The sequence below is a fragment of the Rhea pennata genome, chromosome 12 (genome assembly GCF_028389875.1).
Source record: "Rhea pennata isolate bPtePen1 chromosome 12, bPtePen1.pri, whole genome shotgun sequence".
NCBI classification, from domain to species: domain Eukaryota; kingdom Metazoa; phylum Chordata; class Aves; order Rheiformes; family Rheidae; genus Rhea; species Rhea pennata.
The window spans coordinates 24,398,324-24,420,215 of NC_084674.1; the positions used below are offsets into that span (position 1 = coordinate 24,398,324).

Consider the following 21,892-nt stretch of genomic DNA (forward strand, 5'->3'; position numbering starts at 1 on the left):
TCACCTTTTTGGTTCAGACCTCTGTGATATCCCATGTGTCCATTCCCTGGGCGGCAGAGTCAGGGAGAAATACAACATCACATCAGTGTGGAGATGGCTCTTCAGATAGTAAGCCTTGGTGCTAAGGATCGACGAGAAGTTGGCTTTGGCTCTTCTGTGTCATAGACTTTGCCTGATGCCTTCATTTGGCCAGTATATGAGTGGTTTGGAAGCAGCTCAGTCCATTCCTGGGAGCAGAGGAGGTTTGGTACAGCAATGGGAGTAAACACACGTTTTTATAAGGTTAATGTGGTCATAGAGCTACCATAGGCAAGAAGTGAGGGTCCAGCCCTGGCTTAAGGACACGTAGAGAGCGCTACATGCAGTTTTCCGACCCCTTTCTCACATTTGTGATTGATCCCTGGTCATGTAGGGTCAGAGTTGCCTGGCTTTGTGTGGGTTCTCTGTGGGGAGGAGAGGGTTTGGAAAGCTGGTCTGAGAGTGGTTTGGCCCTTTAAGGTTGAGAAAGTCTTTGGCTGGGCACGGAGGAGGAAGGTGGTTGAGGGAGCCAGTACTGTGTTTCTATATAGAGTCAGGCCCAAGCTCTGCACAACTTGGGTACTTCCCTTAGGGATGGACAGTGATTGCTGGCAATCGAGTCAACATGTCTTGAGAAGCCAATGTCCCATCCTCCTGTACCATTTAATTCCCTAGACTTCACTTGACCTGTAAGAAGAGCCGGAACAGGGAGAGGATGAAATCCAGGAATATCCATGAATTGTTGACTTATACAGTGAGAAGTCCTTGTGCTCCAGACCCATGTCACTGCACCCTTTTTGGTTTCTGTAGGTGCTTTGCCTGCAGAACAGGCATGACTTTGCAGCTCTCCCCACTCTCTGGCATAGACCTTTCCAGCACAGGGCTCTGGGAATATGTGTTGTGCTGCCTGAGCTCCCAAAATAAAAGTTGTCAGTGATTTGAAAAGGCAAAAACCCACTGAAGAGACATTCTCCCTTCTCACCTGGCTTGTAAACAGTCTGCCCCCTTTGCCAGGCGAACTGCCGGCACTGCAGCATTTGGGCGGGTGAGGAGAGGATAGCAAGCAGGGCCCAGCTGCTTTTTTCAGCCTAGCCCCAGGCCCCCATGAGTGCCTGGAGCCCCACTTACCTGCCTTCATATGAGCCTGGGGAAAACCAGAATGTTAGGAGAAAAGTGCCCCCATCACATCTCCCTGCCAGGCTGGCAGAGACTGGGCTGGTTGTGTCTCTGTGAGCCTGAAGTGTACTGCCAGGGGGGAGGTGGGGGTTGGATGAGGAAGAGGAGGAGGGAAGGTTGTCTGAAGTGCAATGAATACATCTCCAACTCCCACTGCCCTCACATTTCTGAAAGGGGCTGCTTTAGCTGTCGCTTCTGGATTATATTAATTAGCAGGAAAGTGGCGTGCCTGCTTGGAGGATTCTTGCATCCATGCTGAGAGGAAGGTTGGAGGCTTGGCAGGGTCTGTGAGAGCAGCTGCTGGGTTCCCCAGAACTGCTCACTCCTGGTGATGTGGGGAGTGGGGGTGGCAGTCAGCAGAGGCACAGCCCTGCTGCAGTGGCAGAGACACCCACCCTGCTTCAGCTCACTGTGAGGTCTGATCGAGCTGGGATTTTCACCAGGACTTGGGTCTGGCATGTCTCAGGGTGTGGGAGGCAGAGCTTTGGTGCTCCCATGCATGGCTTGGCATGTCCAGTGTGCCCAGATGGATTCCCTCATCCTTTCCCCCAAAGCACCTCTGCAGTGTGGAGTAGTTACCATCTTGGCTTGCCACCTGGGGCATGAGTCGATTCTGAAACGCCCATGCTGAAAACTGTGGTGAGTTTAGTCTTCCAGAAATGGGCCACTGAAGATGAGCACAATGTCTTGGCCTCTCTAGGGCTCAGCAACACAGCACCTCCTTTAGGAGCCTGGTGCAGCTGCTTGCTGCTAACCTTCCTTCCTTGACTGGACCCATGGTCCTTCACATGCAGAAGCTGGTGCTGTGGGGAAAATGGCACTGCGATTTCTGGATGGCATGTGGGCACATGTTGAGGGGGACTCTTCCCTCTGAGCTCAAGCATCTATGGCATCAGGGCTGTGGGTAAAACTGGATGGTCTGTAATTCTGCCAGCTTATCACAAACCACCATCAGCTTGATGAGGTGGCTGCCAGGAATGAAGGTACGTTCCTAATGTCATGGTTGCCTGCTCTCTTTCAGGAGAGAAAGCTGTGCGCCCATCCCAGACTTGAGATCTACAAAGAAGATCGAATCTATTTTGTGTGTCCCCTTGCTCGTCAAGGGGACTTTTATGTGCCTGAAATGAAAGAATTGGAGAGGAAGAGCAGGGCTGTGGCAGCTGAGGCTGAAGATGCCCAGACAGATATTACAGGTATGCGTGTCTTGTGCACAAGTTTCTGTTCTTCTTCTGTTGGCATCTGCCTTCGCCATGGTCAGGGGCCCCAGATGTCTCCATTGCTGTTCTGTGAAAGCAGCAGTTGAGTGAGCTGATCTATGCCTGCTAAGTGCCTGCCGGATCAGGGAACCACCAAATTTCAGTGATCCATTTCCTATCACTATGATTGAAAAAATAAAGCCTGACCTTGTCCTGGAGGATGTATGCCATGCCCTAGAGAGCTACATGGTCATGCCTATGATGTCAGGGAAAAGGTGAATCTGTTCTTAGTGCTGCTGCAGAGGCACTGATCCCCTGACATTATAACAGAGCTGGTTATAGCAACTTTTGCAGCTGGGCTTGTTTTTTTTTTCCTTGTCATATACATCTTTCTTGATCTCATCTTCAACTGTTGCATATTGGGATTGTGAAGAACTTAAATACCAGTCTTCTGTAACTGGTGGTAGAATGATCCAATAGCATCTGCTTAAAGAGATCTGTTGGAGACTGTATGTATTTATAAAGGAAGGGACCACAATCACTGTAGGCGCAGAACAGCAGTGCTATAGTAACCCGAAATGCTAGTTACTGCAGTCGGCCCACATGCTCACATGTTTGTGAGACACGAAAGCTGTGTAATCTGAGACTTAAGCAAGCAGCGGGGATTTCTGCTTACTGGACTTTGACAGGCTTGTACGGCCACTTTCTGGGGAAGGTGCCTCTTCCTGCCCTGCAGATTGCCCATGCTTTTATAATGGACATGAAAAAAACATGACAGCCTTTTCTGACTATTGAACGTGCCTCTCTGCCTCATGGGTAGTTTGGTATTTTTTTTACACATCTTCAGTTTTGAATTTCTTTAATTCTTAATCATGTTCACTGTAAAAACAAGCAGGAAAATTGCTTTGTGGGAGCTCTTTCCATTTAGTACTGAAGTTAAGAGTCTAATATGAGTTTCACAAAGTTTTGAGTTCTAGTATTTTTATGGCATTCTTTCTACTTTTTACCTTTTTTTTCTGACTTTGTATCAGAAGGGCTGGTTTGGGGTTACCTCTGGTCTGCCAGAACACTGAATGTGCCCTACAGCCTGCTCCCTCCCATTTTCTTTACAAGGGCCCCTCAGGCAGCTGTATGAACATCTGGTCATGCAATGAGGTCACACATGGACATTTCAAGACATGTCAAGATGTATGTATCTAATGGGAGAAGCTGTGGCGTACAAGCCTCAGGTGGTCATCTGGCAGAAAGGCTGAGCAGTGCAACAGTGTTTGCTCTGGTGATGCTAAAACATGCCATGCTCTTCAGATAGCCTTTAGCTGTTTTGAGTAGTTTTCAGCCTACTTTTATAAAGGGACAACAAACTAATGTGAACAAAGGCTTCTTCAGGTCCTTGGCTCCTGTAATTGCATATGCACATTTCTGTATGTCTAGTCTCAGAAATTTGGGCCTGGAGTAACTTTGCTTCTGAAAATGTAGAGAGAAAACTATGTTTTGTAGTGCATAGAGACATGCATTACAATGCATAGATTGGGGCAGAGTTAAGCTGTTTCGGACTGTTGTTAGGAATATCTCCACTTTGGTGCTAGTAGATGGGTTTTGGTTAATGTGCTGTTTTCAAAGTTACAACTTCTACATTGCAACAGAGAAATGGAGGGATCTTGAGGGAGAGGGAGAATGCTGAGATGATGTCCAGAACCCTAGACTTTTTGCTTCTGGCAGGCCTGTCCAGGCTGCACCCACTCTAGATGGTGTATGAGCCCTCAGCCAGCACAGATGGGGAATTATTCAGTGCATTTATTTTCCTGCGCTGCCTGGTTTCTTGGTGCTTTTTCTGTGACTCTCCTACCAAGATTTCCTTGATGGTGGATCCTCTTGCCCAATTAGAGGAAGGGCTAGGAAGCTGTTTCAGATTTTAGGTGGCAAGTGTTGTATGACCGTTAATCTGAGATGGGCTTCCTAGAAATAGCGGCATGCTGTGACAGCAGTTCTCTTGTGGCTCCTCCACTACCACCTTTCTAGCTGCATAGATAAGCTTTCATAAATACAATCTGATGCAGTGTTGTCTGCTGAGTTTGCAGAAAAACAGCTTAAAATAATAATAGCTTTAAGAGGTTGGCATTGCTTCTGTAAGGACTAAAAAATAGTAATAGTTACAAAAGGTTGACATTGCCTCTGTAAGGACTAAAAATTTAAGTTTACATATCATCCTTATTACCATCTTCGCTACTGAGCATAGAAGTAGAAATGGGTCTGGGAGCTGTAGAGAATATCTGGGGCCAAGATCATCCCATTACTCTTCTTCACCAAACCCCACTGGGGGGGCCAAGGAAGTGACAAGCTCTCTGGTTGATGGTGTCATTATTGTCTGAGAATCCTTGAGGTCATAACTGCAACTCTTCCATCCCTGTGATATCACAGTGTCCCCAGGCTGCTCTAACTTTGCTGTCACACAGTGAAGGTTTTGGTGAGTGAGCCTTACTCTGCAAGGAGTGACAGTGGGGAGGCCCTCTCAGCAGTGCCTTTGGGCAAAGGGAGGTGGTGGCCAAAGAGCGTCTCTGTCATGCAGCCACTGGCCTGCATGACGCAGGTCACCCATGTTCAGAATGCTTTGGGTGAGGTGACTGAGGATGCAGCATGTCCCAGGTTGTGGGGAAAGGATGTCTCTTCTCCTGGAAGAGAGGCCTGCCAGGAAGCTTGTTCATGGGAGAAGCTCAATTTACTGTTGTCTTTGCTGCTCTGGCCACGATGGTTGAGTCTCTAGGGCTGCCAGGCAGACCCTATTTCAGCAGCATAGGTGCTTTGGTTGGAGTCAGCAGGCAATCCATGAACACTGTGGTAGGGAAGCCTACTCTCTCAGGACTTTGCTTCTTGCCATTGAAGTCCTGCATGGATTTCCTGAATCCTAGCATAAGAGGAGATCCTTCTAGACAGGGACAACAGATGGCTATCTCTACTCTACCTGGTCTCTCATTTCAAAAGTTTTGAACATAGTGCTTTACAGGTTTGAGAATTGCAGTTGAAGCAGCTTCAAGGTCCCTGGGTTCAGAAGGCTTTGGGGTGAGGGTAGTGAATGCAGACAAATGCACAGACCATGACTCTCCCTAGAAACCAAGCTGCACACAGAGCCTATCAGAGACCAGAGAGCAGACAGGTCCCCTGCTTTCCATGTGTTTTCTGTCCCAGATGACGCTGCCTGCTCCTATTGCTCCTTGATCTGTGCAACCATTTTGTTCATAGGCCTGCCTCTATGTTGGAGAGAGAGAAGGCAATGATTTTTCTTCCTGTCTCTTCTTTTTGTTATTCTCTGGTGAGCTGCTCAGAGAGCTAGTTCAGCTTAGTCACAGCTCCTTCAAACAGATGTGGTGGCCAGTACAAGCTCTTAATGATCCTGCAGTTCTCAGGGTGTCTTTGACAGCTTTCATTCATTTCTCTCCTGGCTGGAGTACAGGTACAGCAATGTCCCAGTCTGCCTTTTGACGCTTCTCCCTTTCTAATTAGAAGGACTTGGATTTTTGCTCGATTCACCTCAGTGCTGACAGTCCTGATTCCACTTAAGTCTGGAAAGAGTAGGGATGCTCCTGGAGGGACGTGAGTGGGTCCTGTTCTCTGTTGGTGCGAACCAGCTTCTCCACAGGCAGTGGCCATATGTAAACAGTGGAAATCCAGAAATGGTGCTCTTGTTCCCTGCTGGGTCGCAAGGTAGGTGGGAAAAGCCAGGGAAGTGCTGAGCATCTTTTCCTCTCATTAAGACAAATGGCAGTTGAAGATGCTGTACACTAGGCAGTGTTGGACCATTGCTCCTCATTCAGCTGGAACCCCAAACTGGAATATTTAAGCCCTCTTTTCCCCTTCTTCCCCTAAAATGTTGAAAAAAACATAAATGACCATTTGATTTCAGAGCAACAATAGTGTTTAATAATGTTTTGTGTGGACACAGCACCTTACAACCATGGCTCTCTATGGTCACCACAAGCAGCTGTACTAACAAATCCCAAGCTGTCTTGAATTAGTGACTTTAGGAATTTCCAGTGGAAGGCTCTGCCATTTCCCCTGCCTTTCAGTGTGGCTAGTGCAACACAGAAGTCAGCAACTTGTATGCACTGTAAGGGCTTGGATTTGTTTTCTTGAGCCTGAGCAGTGAGCACCTGACCTTGTAGTGGGGAAGATACACCTCTCATTTAGGTTGTCATGTGTTGTCTTTCCTCTCTTTTGAGTTCTTCCTGCAAGGTGCTCTGTGCCTCCAGCTTTGAGTGAAACCAATGACTGCAAAGGCTGCTGAGTTTGATCCAGTGTCTCTGCTCTTTGTCATCTGTCTATGCATGGAGCAAGATTCTGGCTGCTTTTCTGAGGACTGATGTATCCAGCACCCATGAAATGAATTGGGAGATGCTGATGCCTTAGCACCAACTCTGTCCCTTCTTTCCAGTCATCAGGGTCATCAGAAAGACAGGAAACATTTTTGGAACACAGCTGATAGGTCTCCAGGGGGCCAGTGTCAATCACAATTAGTTTTGTTTTGTACTTAATTATTTTCTTGGGCTTTGGCATCAGTGTTGCACACAGCGGGCCTTCGCTCCAGGCTTGTTCTCAGCAGCATGCTTCCAAGCATGACCCTGCTGCAGTGAGCGGAAGGTGAAAGCAAACAAAAGACACCTCTTGACATGGGCTTCCTGGTGAGAACGTGGATGGTTTCTAAGCACATGGCTCTGCTAAGAGGCTCAGATGCTGCTTTTGCTAGAGTCAAGTCTGTTTTGGAGAAAGGTTCTTCCAACCATGTTCCCAGGACCATGTGGCATTTCCAAAGTGAAGACTGGACTGTTCCCTCTTGCTCTGAGGCAGGCAGCCTGCACTTTGCCTGGGCTGTTATGTGCATTGCCCAGGTCTGTTTTCTTAGTCTTCAAGTCCTCAGCCCTGCACTCTGTCACTCTGCTGGTGCTGGGCACTACTCAGCTAAGATAAGAAACTAGGCAGCCAGGATCCTATCTGTGTAACTCTGGTGGTATCACCTGCTGTACCCCTGTACAATGGGGGGACACTGGTGACCCTTCCTGATGTACTCTGTCTCACTGCTGTCCTTTCCCTGCTTAACCACCATCATTGTTAAAGAAACATCTCAGCAGGCCCCTCCTGCTGGGCCCAGGCTGGGGCATGGCTCACAGTGCCAAGTTCATGTACAGGCAGGGACATTTTTGCCTGCCATGCAATGATTTGGCCTGCCTGCTGTTCTACCTGGCCTGCCCTGGCACCTGGTGACTTTTGTACAGGCTTTAGCAAGCTCAGATTAATTGTTCTTCTCCTGACAGCTCATTGATCTATTATTTAGCAGCAGAAGCGATGAATATTTGATCAGGCTATGGAAAGAGAGGGCCCAAGTGCACCAAGAGGGGAATTCTGCTTAGACTTTTGTGTCCCAGCAGGGTGATATGAGGAGGGAGCAAGCCAGCCCTCTTTCCTAGGAGGTTTTCTAGCTGACCTTACCCAGGGTGGCCCAGGGCTGCTGGAAGCTGCTTTGTCCCCAGGCCAGAGCTGCCTGGGGTGGCTGGGGCCCTGCTGAGGCTCTTTAGCAGTTGTAAGATGAACAGTTCCTCTGCAGGAGCAGCTGCTGTGCCGTCTGAGGCTAGGGAGCTGATGAGAAACCAGCTCTGGACATTGCACCTCTCACTTGGCTGGTGTCCTGGCTCTGGATATTGGCTTCTTGGCTTCTCGTTTTCTTAGGTGGCACTCTCAGCCTAGGCCCTGGCCTTTGGGTGGGTTCCACAGCACCAAGTGTGGTCTTCAGCCCAGGCTTGTTCTCTGGCTCCCTCAGACCCAGCCGGCCTTGTAGCATGCATTGTACTGTGGTGTCTTAGCATTGTAGTTACAATGGTGATTTCAACCCTTGTAACAGCAAAGTCAGTGCCACTGGCTACTTGATCCATATGGCTGCTCTGCCCTCTCCAAGGCAATGAGCTTTTCAAGGAGAACTTCCCCTCTTTCAAAATGTGTGGCCGACTCCTGCCAAGCAGTTGTCCCATCTGACCTGTCCTAGCTGTCTGTTGCTTTGGACTTGCAGAGTCTCCTCTCAATTTGCAAAATGGTTAGCCATTCCTCTGCCTGGAAAGAGAATCCCAAGCAGACGTAGTTTGGCTTCAAGCCTCATACTTCAGCGCTTTCACTTGCTTTTGGCTTTCCTGACCCTCAGAACACACTGTACCCCTGTGGATTAGCCATCTTATCCTTTCCAGCTTGGGCACAGCTCCAGTATTAATACAATATACATTTTGTTATAATAATAACTCAGGTCCTGGTGTTTCAGACACTGACAGTCATCACAGCCTGATTAGATTGGCTGCAGTGCTGTGTTTAGTAGTCTTTGCATCTGGCAAGTCAGAAACTGTCTCTCTATTTCATAAAGGAAAACTTTTTAGGTTCCATGCTCCTGATCTGTGAACCTGTTGCAGCAGGATGGCTATGCTATCCTTGGAGGAAGCAGAATAAATGAGAGTGTTTTCATGAGACTGTCTTTCCATCTAGCTGCATGCCATAGGGAAAATCCTTGTTGGACCCAAAAGCTTGGGCCAACTCTGAGCAGAGGCTTGCAAGGCCTTGACAAGTGTGGGGGATCTGTGCCATCGTGTCAGGCTACTCTTTGGGGGACAAAAGAAGGTGCCATGAACAAGATGAAGCAGTTGATCCAAGGAATGTTTTAGGCTGCAGTTCTTCCCCTCCATGGCTCTGCAGCTGACCTCTTTCCCAGCTATTTTGAGTTAGTCTCAATGTCCTTTACAGAGCATGGGGAGATGCTGTATATGGGCTGCTCATCAGCATGCCACCTACAGGGACAGATATGGGAACTCGGAGGACTGTCAAAGTTTGTCAGGGCCATGCAACAATGATAGGAGGGACTAAGTCCTCCTGACCTGACTGTCTTGCCCTCCTCCTGAGGCTCTTGTTGGATGCTGCCATATCCTAGTTCAGGTTTGGAGGACCTGGCTGGGGAGCAGGGCTCTTTTCTCATTGAATGAAAGTTGCCGCCCCTTGCAGGTCTCTCTTGAGTCCGTTGCAGGTTCTGTTTAAAAAATGTCACAGGCAACCTTTTCATAAGGGGCTGCTGACTTGGGCTTTGCTCTTCAGTGTCCAGCTGGTCCTGAGAGAGCTGATAGCTCCTACAGTCAGCTCTTGTTTAGCTTGGACTCTGGGCAGTTGTTTAGTTAACTTTATTTACATAGGAAAGACTCGATAACTGGGAGTCCCAAGGCATTGCTCTGAGAATGACTGGCAATAATTTGGATTTCCAGGGAGGGAAGCTATGTCCAGAAGATAGTCAGGCAGGAAGAGCTGAGAGGATGTCTTCAAGGTAGGAAAGAAACCCCAATACTGTGTAGAAGGCCATGGAGCAGGAGCTCACCACCGCATCTCTCATGGGCTTTGTCCTGGTTTTGGTGTACATCCTCCAGCTGTCTCCCACATCTGGAGCCCATGCCTTATCTGAAGTCCTTGCTGGTCAGTAGCTTTCTCTGCTTCAACTCAAATAAAAAAATAATGGCTCTTCCTTAGTAGTGATCCAAAGCTCTGTTGCTAACCCAGGAGTGGTAACATGAGGTGTAAAGAAAGACTGTTATTGAAGACCATCTGTACAGGGCTTAAACCTATAGGATGGGGGTTGCTGTGGATGTTGACTTGCATCTGGACTTTGGAGGTTTGAAATACTGGCCGCAAAGGTTGAAGTGCTGTAAGATCCAGTTTCTCCTGGGAGTGAGGGCTGCCAGAAACCTCAGTGCTCATGAGATGAGAGCTGAATCCCTGCTATCCACAAGGTACTTTTGGAAGAGACCAGCTTTGGTTTGGTTGGCCCTTTAGGCCCCTACCGTGTTCCCTGCCTGGCCTCCCCGGGCTCAGCTGTAAATCTGCTGGAACATATGTGGGTTCATGCCATGTCCCCCTGCCAAAGGTGACCCACATTTTCCACAAGAGCAGACAGCTCTTTCTCTCACCCCTGCATGTTTTGGCTGCTTGTACTGCTATCCCTCCCTGGCAGGGCTGGTAGGCTCTACCAGAGCAAGCCTGTCCTGTGCAGAAGGGAACAAGGCTGCTGAAATGGGCAAATTTTCCAGCTGAGGCTGCTCAAACATGATCAAAAGTGACAGAGCAGTGAAAAAGTGCCTGCCTAAAAGGAAACATGAATCTATTTATTGTCACCCTCAGAGCAGAAGAGAGACAAGGCTGCTGGAGGGTGAGAACAACGGCGTTCTTCTGTGAAGTCAGCTTAGAGCAGAGCTACTGCAACCATAGGTCAGCTTTATCCATGTCTTTTAACTTCCAAAGCTGGTGCTTGTCTCCTCAAGACTTCCTTTATCTTGTGGTATGTGGTTACGTGACAGCTCCTCAGCTAGAACTGTTCTCTGCTTAATGCAGGATGGATATTGAGCAGGCAGAGAAAGACTTGGTTCACTCTTGGCCCAGCTTTTTGAGGTCCTCAAGATGAATATGAATGGTGTGAGCTTCAGTCCAGAAGCTGTATTATACTTTGCCCTGACACCAGTGAGCCATGGAGGGAGTGTTACCTCAATGCACTGCAGCTACACCATTCTTTGGCTAAACTTGATCTTTTGAGGTCCCCACTGGGGAGCGTGAAAAACTTTGGTTGGCCTCAGGAGTTTTAGGGCTTTATTTGAAAGGAGACAGGAGAAACTGCTTTGCCTTTCGAGGATGCTCTTCCAACCAGAGCCTGTCCTTCCTTGCTGAGACTCTTCAAGGAAACTCTAATGGGGACCTGCCTCACTATGGCCCAGCCGTGTAAGTCAGCGCATGTGGATACGTGGGGCTGCGTGTTTTACACAGTCTGTTGGCTTTACCTGTTTGCTGGAAATCTGTTAGAAGGCTGATAACACAGGTCTAAAATTCCACTTCACTTCCCTATGAGCCTTTCACGATACTTCTTCTTGGTCAACCAAAGTGAGCCCAAGCTGCCTACACCAGCAGGCCAGCAACGAAGAAAGGAGCCTCTGCTGGTTCCTCAAGTTCCTTTGGATGTAAGCCTGAGATGGCTCCTGCGTTGTTTGATGCCCAGCATGCCCATTTGCAGCTTCCCAGGAATGGTTGCACTGTGCAAGATGGGCTGCCCTGTCTTGGTATGCAGTGGGGTTTGTGCAAATCCTGGCGCACAGTTTAGTGCTCATGTCAAAGGCAATCTGCTTAAGGATGAGGCACCAGTCTTGCAGTGAGCCTGGAGACTGTGCGCTCTTCCTCTCCTGCAGCTCCCTGTGCTCGTGATCTTTCTAGAAGGTCTCAGCTGACCGACTGCCCTGCTGAGGTTACAGCAGGTAGAACAGGAGCTCCAGGCTTTCTGCCTCCACTGCCTGCTCAGCTCTCTGCCATTCATGGTCTCCTTCAGTGAGCACCTAACCAGCAGCATGCAAAACATCTTTTTTAACTTACAGTAAATGTGGTTTCCATGTTAAGACTCTCCCAGATCTTGTAGAAAACATGCAGCATTTCCAGAGTTGGTATTTCTTTATTCCCCTTCAGTGAGTGTTCTCTAAGCACTGCTTGTTTGGAAAGCTGAGCGCTTTGTTCAGCTCAGCTTATGTCACCTGCTGAAATGCAAACACTTCTGGGGTGAAGCATAGGCACTGGCCTGTGAACCTTGGCAGAGATGGGACAGGAGATGGTTGGGTGGTTTCCTTTGCTAACATTAGCCTCAGCTAAGAACTGGCAAAACTCCTCTCGTGGGCCTGCAGGGGCAGGATGAAGGCAGGATTGATCAGTGAGCAGCTGTGCTTTTTTCCTCTGCATTTACTCTTTTGCTCCCCCTCCTGCTGCTGCTGCTTGCTCCTCTCCAAATTGTTCTTGCTGTGAAGGTGGGACTGTGGGATGCTGCTGCTAAGAAGGAAAAGAACTGCCATTTTCAAGCAGTTCTCTTGGCAGCCAACCATGCCAAGAAGCAAAAACAGCAAAGAATGTGTGGCAATTTAACAGTGTTTTGAAGAATTCTCCAGTAGGTCCCTTCCTTCCAGAAACCAGAGTGCCTGCTGCTGAGATGGAGAAAAGACAAAGGATTTTATTGCTGGGCATTTGGGGAGACTGGTGGTCCAGCTCTGGTTTCAGAGGGCTGGTTGAGCTCATATGCCACAGTCTGAAGATGGAGCTGCATCTGACTATGCTGAGAGGAGTGAGTGTGTTAATGCTGTCTAGAAAAGAGTGCTTTCCTCTCCCTCTTTTTGAACCCCTCTGGATTCATTGCAGTTCTCTCTGCTGTTTGCTGGCTCTATGTCTGGCTGTACACCCCAGACTATGATGTCCCTAAGGCAGCTTGCACACAAGAGATGAGCTTTGCTGGTGTTGATGAACCCGCAGTCCTCTTCTGAGCTGGACCTCAGTCCCAGTGTTGCTTCTGAGCTGGACCTCAAGTATTTCTGAGCCACTGTTGTGTTGAATGATGCCTGCCAAGATTTCCCATGTCCTTGCAGGTGTTAATCCCCATTTTCCCTTCCTAGGCTTGACATGGGAGTGTTATTTGGCATGATTTTCCAACCTGGTGTAGTTTTTACCCCTGGGAGAAGGAATAAGTGGAGGTGATAGAGCGAGAAGACAGCCTGAGCCCAACACGAGCTTCCAGGCAGCTGATCTGTAGAGGAAGAGGATGGGGAGGCAAGTGACACCAGGCAAAAGGCAGACTTCTTCTGCTGCAGAAAGGCCACCTAACATTTGCTGCTCTTGTCCTAATTAACAATTATTAATGTTTTACAGGAGAGTTTTGTCTTCTAGCTAGTTGCTGTGGCAACAGCCCTAAGCTGCTGTTCCTTATCTGACAGTTGTCTCTCTGTCAGTTCCTTACTTGTGCTGTGGACCAAGCTAATGAGACTGTGATCTGCTGAGAAGGAGGTGGTGAACTGAGGGGTCCAGCTAGGCCTGGGGAGGCAGCCTCCAGGGGTCCACCCATGAAGCTGGGATGGGTCATGGGTCCATGCACCTGCTGACTTCGTGATGTGATTAGCATGAGAGGGGTGACATAAAGATGATGATCTGACTGAGAATGCAGATTGGTGATTATGCTCTGCTTCCCTCCATCAAGGCTTGAGCTGGGTGTACTGCTGCCCCATGTGCCCTTGTGCTGTCATGTGTTTTGACGGCTGCAAAGGAGCCAGGGCCTGGTGGTGGCAATACAGGGCAGTAATGCCAAGTGCTTTGTGTCCTTGTTGCTTTCAAACATGTCAGGCACCTTGGCCTGGGTCCATCCATCTATATCCAAGGGGTACATGGGAGAAGGCAGAACCATTTTATTGGGCAGTGAGGGCCCATGTTGTGAGAGGAAGAAGGTGGGGCAGAAGGACTTGGTGCTCGGGGAGAGAAAAGGAAGGTGTTAATTGCTGTTCCCAGGGCCAGGCAGAAGGGAAGGATGAGGGCCATCAGTTTCCCCTCCACTTTGTCAGCCCTTGTGCCCTTGATTCACCTCCCCTGGGCTCCCCTAGTCCAGCCTACATCCCTGTGTCCCTCTCCAGCTGTAGGTCCCCTGCATGTTCTCTTGAGGTGCAAAGGCCTCTTTCTCTGGGAAGCCTAGCTCATGGGCTGGATGTGGGGAGGCTTGGAGCAGGGCAGCTGCAGCTCAAGGGCACAGCCATCTTCCCAACACTGTCCGTCCTTCTTTGCCACATATATAGAAGAGCTGGGACCTTCTGGCTGTCAGTGCTTCTCCCTTGCTGTGGAGAACATCTCTCTAAAGGCACTGGATCTCTTTCTGCTCTTGCAGGGAGTCCGTGTTGCTGTACTGGCAGCTGAAATGCACTGAGTAATGAGAGATGAGAGGACTGGGTCTCGGCAATGCAGAGGAGGGTGTTGGATGCAGTTAGCCAGGGTAGGCACCACTGGGTCTGCATGTATGGCTCTCCAGCGCTTGTTGTTGATACGATAATGTAATCATGTTGTGGGCAGTCACTTTCCTACCATAGTTACTCCCATTAGAGCAACTGGGAGAGAAGAGGAATGAACGGCAAGTTATGACAGCTCTTATGAGGCAAAGCCAGCATTAGGAGTCTCTGCAACAAAGGCTGCGTATGTAGCTTTAACTCTGACTTTAGGATGTCCAAGAGCCTGATCACATACCACTTTCCCTTTGGGTGTCCCTGCCTCGTTTGGTGCTCAAGGAATGAAACAGCCCTTCCTCTCTGATCTTTGCAACACAGCACCCTACCCCTGACATTGTTCCAGGTTCCAGCACCACGATCAGGGCAGGGTTGTCCCCTCGCTCCCAGTCTGGCTGCTCTCCATCACAAATGGGTCACTGAGTTGTGTGTGCATAGAAAACAGAGTGGTGCAAGTATACAGCTGGTAGACTGAGGCAGTACTGGTGAGCGGGGGGGGGGCTTACTTTCACAGCTGCTGCTCTTCAGTGCCTCTTCTGGATCTAGTGTTAATGAATCAACCTCCAGCATCCCATCACAGGGTGCTCACGCTTGTCTTGGCTCGGTTGTTTGTTTGAAGGCACAAGAGGTGGCGAGAGCTAGATGTTACTTTCCACTCTGGCCTGTTGCTTTGCTGACATCTCCAAGGTTTTTGATGGCTTTGATGGCTTTGTGCTGGAACACCCAGGCCCACAGCATCCCCTCCATGCCTCAACATTCACTTCCTTTTTCTCTGTCTCAGGGGCTGACACCATGAGTGAGACTAGCTCCATTAGCATGGAGGCCACAACCGACAGCAGAGACACCTCAGTGGCCACCTCCATCCTTTCGCCGTTCCCAACCAGCCGTGGTCGGGAGGAGACCGACAATCGTAGTGAGCACAGCTACAGTGAGTCTGGAGCCAGTGGCTCCTCCTTTGAGGAGCTGGACCTAGAAGTCACCGGGGATGGGGAGGGAGCTCCAGGCCTGCTGCTTGACTTGGGCTGTGCAGAAGACCAGGAGGTCACAGGCAAGTGGACCAAGGAACCCATTGCTGCTGAAAGAGGCGAAGAGTAAAACAGAGACCTGACTTCCTTGCCTTTCGTAGGGATTTAAAGTACCAAGAACTGTCTGTCTTCCTGTCTCCTTCTTCTCCAGCCGAGAGATTAAGTTACTGATTTCTTCTGGGAGCCACTCTCCCTCTTTGCAGAAAGGGTGTTTGAATATTACAAGGGCAGATGGTTCAGCTGCAGGGTTGGAGCTGGGAGGCAGTGGGTCTCCTACAATGCTAGGGTGTGCTGGGGTAGGTGCACGCTGGTGGGTAGTGAAATGCATTTGCAGTTTGTGTGTCTCTAGTTGCCTTGCGTATTCTCTGCAGGCATCTCTGGGGGTGTATGTGTGTTCCACAGGTTCCCCTTCTCTCTAGTCTCTCTATTGGTGCCCCTCTCTCACCCACAGCCTATTTCTCTGTCACATGGGTGTGTGTTTGCTAACACCAAAGAGCAGTGAATAGGATTGGTTGATTTTGTTCCCCCTTTCTCTTTTCCTTGCTGAAAATTGAAACATCCAGTGTAAAATTGTCCTCCTGAAACTGCCATGGAAGCTTTTGGAATCTGTAATAAAATGGATGCTTTTCCTCTCAGATGGCCAACAGGGTTACTGACTGCCTCTTGGCTGACTGTGCTGTCCTTCCTCATCGTGGGGAACAGGCTGCAGGCTCAGGACTTCTTCCAGGCTGTCTCATGTGGGGCTTGCCTCTCTCCCATACCACAGTGAATTGGCAGGCTCCCCACACCCTCCCAGGGCTCCGGGAGAAGGATGCAGTGCAAGGAGGAATGCAAGAAGGCCTTGCAGTGCCCTCGGATAGCCCTATTGATCATACTCACTTTCACAGAAGGGCTTGAGCTGAGGGGCCAGGATAGCACCTGCTTTCTCAAGCTGTTCCATGAGCAATGAAGGGGCCATGTCAGCAGTGCTGAGCTGGGCCAGACATTTGCTGAAGGAGGATAATTTCTTCTTGGGTCTTGCAAACCCGCTGGGAGTAAAAATGCCCCCATACCACTTCACTGAGTTCTTAGTGGGCATGGCAGTGCCATGTTCCCCTCCTGCATGAAGTCCCTGCCTGCTCTCTGGAACTTCCTTGATGGGGGTTCAGCAGTGAGCGGGACCAGCCTGCCTGGGCCGGGAGAGGCACAGAAGGGTTGGGGAAGTACGGCTGTGTTGGCTCTCCTTTCTCCCTGCTCCATCCCTTCACCTCAGTCTTTGTTAACAGGTCTGGGGAGAGCTGCATGATCTGCCTTGCTTAATTTCCCCACTCACACTGCTGGGCTGTTGACATGGAAATCAGGACTTGTCCCATCCAGCGGGACTGTAGGTGTCTGTAGTACCCCTGGGCACACTACTGCCATCTGTGTGGTGTGGCCCACTGGGACTGACCCAGGGATCAGGAAGGAGTGATTTAGGGCTGTATTAGGGCTTGGGTGGAGAGTGATCCTTGTGCAGGCCCTGGTTGCAGCCCCTGGAAGAGGCGCAGGCAACCAAGACCAGGCTTACCCCAGGAAAGTGGAGAAAGTAGCTGGGATGTCATCACCCTGGCTGCCACAGTACCCTGAAGCGATGCCTACTGGTTACAGCCCCTCTCTAGGCCCAGCAGAGCTAAGTTCCTTGCCCACCCCCATCCCTCAGCTCTGCCCTGGTGCCTCAGTTTTTCTTTGGCAACCCAGGGCTTGTTCCTCCACAAGTTGAATGTTGTGGCACAAAAAACAGGGCTGGGTCCACAATGTGGGAGAGATGGGTCAGGGGACACCTGGCCATTCCTCCAGGGTGGGGACATGTCCTCCCTGGCTTGAAATGGTGAAGATTACTCCTCAGTGAGCGATTGACATGGGATTTTTCATAAATATTTTGTGCTCTGAGTGATAAAATATTAAAAATATTTTCCAGCCCATGTGGAAAAATATTGCTCTTCCTGGGTGTTTATCTTTGTTGCCAGTTATTACAAAACAGCCAAACCCCCTGAAATATTTATGCCTGGCTGAGTCTCCCTGGGGGCTGGAGCCAGACAGCAGATATTGTCTAGCTGCTTGTCCCCTGGCCCCATCAACATGGGGAGTGGGAATTTGCCACCATCCCTCTGCTGCCAGAAATGCCAAAGCGGCAGTGAGGTGCAGAAGAGCTGGTGAAAGGGTCACCACAGCCAACACATCCTCCTCTCCTACAACACCCTGGTCTGTCTGTGTTTTGAGTGCTGAAGGAGATGGACCAGCAGTGTCTGGGACTCCAGCATTGTGAGAGCCCTGGGAGGTGACCTAGCCCCAGAAGTCCTGCGTTATCCTCCCCAAAATAGGACCACTGGAGGATGGGGAACAGAACTGTGCCAAATTTTGTTGTGGTAGCCCTACCTGCAGCCTGCAAGCACAGTGGGGAAGCTGAGGCACAGTGCGGTGGAAAGCTGTTGGAGCCCTGGAGGCACCTGCTTGCCTCTGCCCCCGGTTGCCCCCAGTCACTCCATTCTTGTCACTGAGATCTGTAGCTCTCTTGGGGATCAATCAGGATACAGCACTCCCAGGAGGCCAGATGGGGCCAGGAAGGGTTGAGGCAAATGTTGGAAGGCAACCAGTGACCCCAAATACTATCTCCAACTGCTGTCTCTGCCTTGGGAAATCCCTGGATCTCTGATGAGATCATCCCCTTGTGAGCATCACCCAAGCCATCCCCCAAGCTCAATGCTTGGGCTAAGGATGCGTGCTGGGGGCCACATGCTGGAGTGCTGTTTCAGCTGGTTGGTGCTGGGCTCTTGGAGGTTTTGGTGAGCGTGATGCCACCTTGGGCAAGAGGCTGTGCAGAGCGTGAGGTGAGTGACCCCAGGGACAACCGAGCTGTGGTTATGTGTGTGTAGACCTGTGCCCTGCTGGGTCGGTCTGTGCACTGGTCGTGTCCTGCCTGGATCTGCTCAGTCCCTGCCTGGTCCTGCCTGGACGTGGCCGTGTCCTGACCGCTGTGCCCATGCGGGCTGTGGCAGCACGGTCAGTGGGCAGGCGGCGCAGCCCCGGCAGTGGCCGTGCCCGCTGCGGGGAGGGTCGGGATGAACCTGCGAGCCGCGGCCCGGAGGTGCCGCCGCCCGGCGGGCAGAGGCCGGGGCCGGGGCGGGGGCCGGGGCGGGCTGGGCCGGGGGAGGGCGGAGCAGCTCGGCGCGGCTGGGATTGGCGGAGTGTCAGAGGCGGCGGCGGCGGGCGGGCGGCAGCCGCGGCTTGCAGGCAGCTTCGGCACCGGCACCGGCACGGACACCGGCATCGGCACCGTTTCCCGGCGCAGCCCGTCGGGCCCAGGTAAGCGCTGCGGCTCCCGCGCCACCTCCACTCCCGGCACTGGCCGCCCGACCCCGTGGCCTCGGGCCGTCCCATGCCCTACCAGAGCAGCGGCACCCCCTTAGGACCCGCGGACTGCCGAGACCCCGCGGGGCTCCCCAGCCGGTGTGCGGGACCGGGCTCCCAGGGCTGCAAGTGGGGTGCCGAGCTGGGCACGGGCACGGCTCCCGGAGCACGGGTGCTGACTGACCTGAGTGTCCGTGTGTGTGTTTATGGGATGGCTGGAGCTGGAGCTTAACCATTAGGCAATACAACCTCACCAGGGCCGAGTGCTGATGCTGCCGTCCATCGCCCACTGCCTGCCCCCTGCCCAGGGGCAGCACTCCAGAGTCAACTCCCAAAACCTCTGGGGTGCAGGGCACAGGGTGCCTTCCCTGAGAGCCTCAGCAGCGAAAGCCTGCTGGGGAGATCCTCATCCTAGCAATGACCTGGCAGTACTGAGCCCATAGCAGCCAGGCTGCTAGAGCTGCTGGTGGGACGGGGCCTCTGCAGCCTCCTTTTCCCATAATGTTTCACTGACCCCTCTTGCTTTCTGCTCAGCAAGGCAATGCTGGCAGTCAGCTGTGTGGCCAGATCCAGGAGCACCCCAGCACGGGCAGGCTGGTGCCTCTGGGGCACCCTGAAGGAGAGGCAGTGGCTGTGAGGCAGCAAAGTGGAAGGGATGGCCCTGGTGTAAGTGGGGACAGCTTCCTGCTCTCTCCCAGGGCACAGATGATGCTTTGGCAGGATGGTTCCATGGCTGGAGATCACTGCAGGGTGATGGTGTGCCCATAGCTCCCTTCTCCGGTTCTCATCCAGGGCAATGGTGGGATCTTGTGAACTCTGAGGGTGCCTAGAGCCCAGGGCTAGTTGGGGAGGCAATGGGATGGATGAATTAGTGAAACATGTGACACCATATCCTTGCCCAAGCTCCTCAGCAGAGCTGGTGTCGGGCAGGAGACACCCTCCTCTCTGGCCTTGCTGCTGGGAGCACAGTCCCAGGGCGGTATGGGCTCAACCACTCTAGGCTCCTCTTTCCTTACTTTCTCTCCTTTTGCGCTTTCCTGGCTACTCATTGCTCTCTCTTGTCCAGGCTGGACAAGAGGAACCAAATGGTGGTTGGAGGTGACATAGCAAGGACCGCAGAGTGGTTGTTTTGATCCTGTGGTGTGCCAGGGCTTGCAGGCTGCTGGGGGAGAAGGGCAGCTGTGAAGACTCTAGAAGGGAGGGAGAGCCCAGCAGAGGTGGCCATGGCCCTGTGGTACCAATGGGAACCCTGGAAGGAGATGATGGGAGAGGCTCTTCAAAGCTTTGCTCCCCTGCTGCCAGTAGCTTCCTAGCCTATTCAGCATGTGTGTGCATGTCAACTCCTGGTGACACACACACACATGTGCCATCACACCACCTCCCTGAGGCACTATGTAGCACGTGTGCACTTGCACAATGCAGCCCTTATACAGGTGTGCACACACAGGGAGTAGATACCTATACAGATGTGCAGGCACACCTCGCATGCAAGGTGCAGATGTTGACACACACGGTGTGCACCACATCAGTATGTGCACATGCACAGCATATAACTGTACAGATGGGTGCACACACAGCTGCCTACATGCCCAGATGTGCATTTTAGCATGCTGTGCTTCTCTGTACAGATATGCATATATACACAGAGCACATACTTGGGCAGATGTACGTGCACACACAGTGCATGCTCTGCACAGGTGTCTACACAATGTACCCCATGTTTAGCTGTACAGATGTATACACTGAATATATTGATGTGCAAATGCACACACAGTGCATACCTATAGGGATAGATACGCACACCCTGCAGCCATGTGTGAGTGTGCACACGCAGTGCATCTCTATACAGACAAGTGCATGTGCGTACTGCACTCCCTGTAGAGCTGTGTGAATATGCAGTGTATAAAGCTGTGCAAATGCACAGTGTATCACCTACACCAGGGTGTGAGCATGTACACAGTGCATATTCACACAACTGTGTGTATGCATGCAGTGACAGTGGCATCAGCCCTCAAAGGAGGAATCCAGCCATGATGGAGTGTGTGTGTGAGTGCAAGTGCACATGTGGGCTATGTGGCCTCTCTGGGAGGTGGAGCAAGGACTGTTTTTTCACTCCCTGTGGTCCTGTTTGAGGGCTTGTATTAATTAGTGCCTCTCCATACCCCTGTCTTCTCCAGTCCCACTCTGCCCCTAAATGTGCTGGTGTCAGAGATGAGCAGGTCATGATATGCCACAGTTTCATTGCTGTGGGTGGTTAGGATGTTCTCCGGGCACGTGGGACTGATTGCAAATTGTAAACATTTATTATTGCTGATGTTTTGGGAAGGGGGGGCCATATGCAGATGGGAGTAGACAGAGTAGATAAAGTGCAGTCCCTCCACTGCTCTTTATCAGTTGGGAGGGACTTGGCTCTGCCTTGACTGGTGCACTCAGGATGCCACCAAGCCTATTTGCCAGCTGCAGTTTCACTTTTCTAGATGTTCCCTAGATGTTCTGAGGCGTGGTCTTCCCTTCCAGCACCGTGTCAAGCTACCCAAGCAGCCCAAGGGATGGCCATAACCCAGCACACAGAATCCCTGATTGAACTCGCTGCAGGGCAGTTGATGTTTTGTGAGCTGCTCTTTCAGGAGAGCCTGGCCCAAAGATGCCCTTCTTCCAATGGATCTTGCTGGTTGCCCTAGAGAGAGCTGGACCTCAGGGAGCAGGGATATTCCCTGCATTGCTGATCCCATATGCCAGAGCTCAGCCTGCCACTGGGCACCATCCACACTGATGTGTGTTTGGTTTCTTTCCTGCTTGAGGAATCCCTGGGAGCAACATACCCATCCCTTAAATGTGTTCACTGTTTTAATTATGCAGGGACTCTTTTGTGGCCTTTTGTCTGGGCTCCACTGAACTGCAGGGGTGGGTAAGAAATGCCCCCAGTTTGCTGGAGGCTCGCTGTGGGCAGAAGGCACCTTAGCACAATGGGATACTGCCCAGCTCATGCTGGGGAGAGGTGCTTGCAATTTTAGGACATGAGGGAAGAAGTCCTCATGCAGGTTCCAGCTGCTTGCCATCTTCACACCTCCCAAGTTAAACACATCACCACACTACTACTCCCCTCTCTGGGTGGTTAAAAGCTGCGGAGAATCACCACTGGCTCCCGGTTGCCTTCCAGCTGGTGCTGAAGTCCACTCTCTCACTTCTAGCCCTTCCTAGGGCTTTCTTCCTTGGCTGTGAGCATCTCTGCACCCAGGCCACCTCTGCCTGCCCTGCAGGCACTGACTAT

General features: G+C 51.2%; 1 protein-coding gene across 2 annotated transcripts in view; it reads left to right on the plus strand.

Moving 5' to 3' along the window:
- The window catches only part of TEX264 (testis expressed 264, ER-phagy receptor), a 71,942-nt gene extending 56,052 nt beyond the window's left edge, over positions 1-15,890 (plus strand). For both annotated transcript variants that reach the window (XM_062585825.1, XM_062585826.1), the window contains 2 exons: positions 2,216-2,387; positions 15,012-15,890. In XM_062585825.1, coding sequence (XP_062441809.1) covers positions 2,216-2,387; positions 15,012-15,325 — 486 coding nt within the window. In that variant the 3' untranslated portion in view covers positions 15,326-15,890. The remainder of the gene's footprint in view (positions 1-2,215; positions 2,388-15,011) is intronic.
- Positions 15,891-21,892: the final 6,002 nt, after the last annotated feature.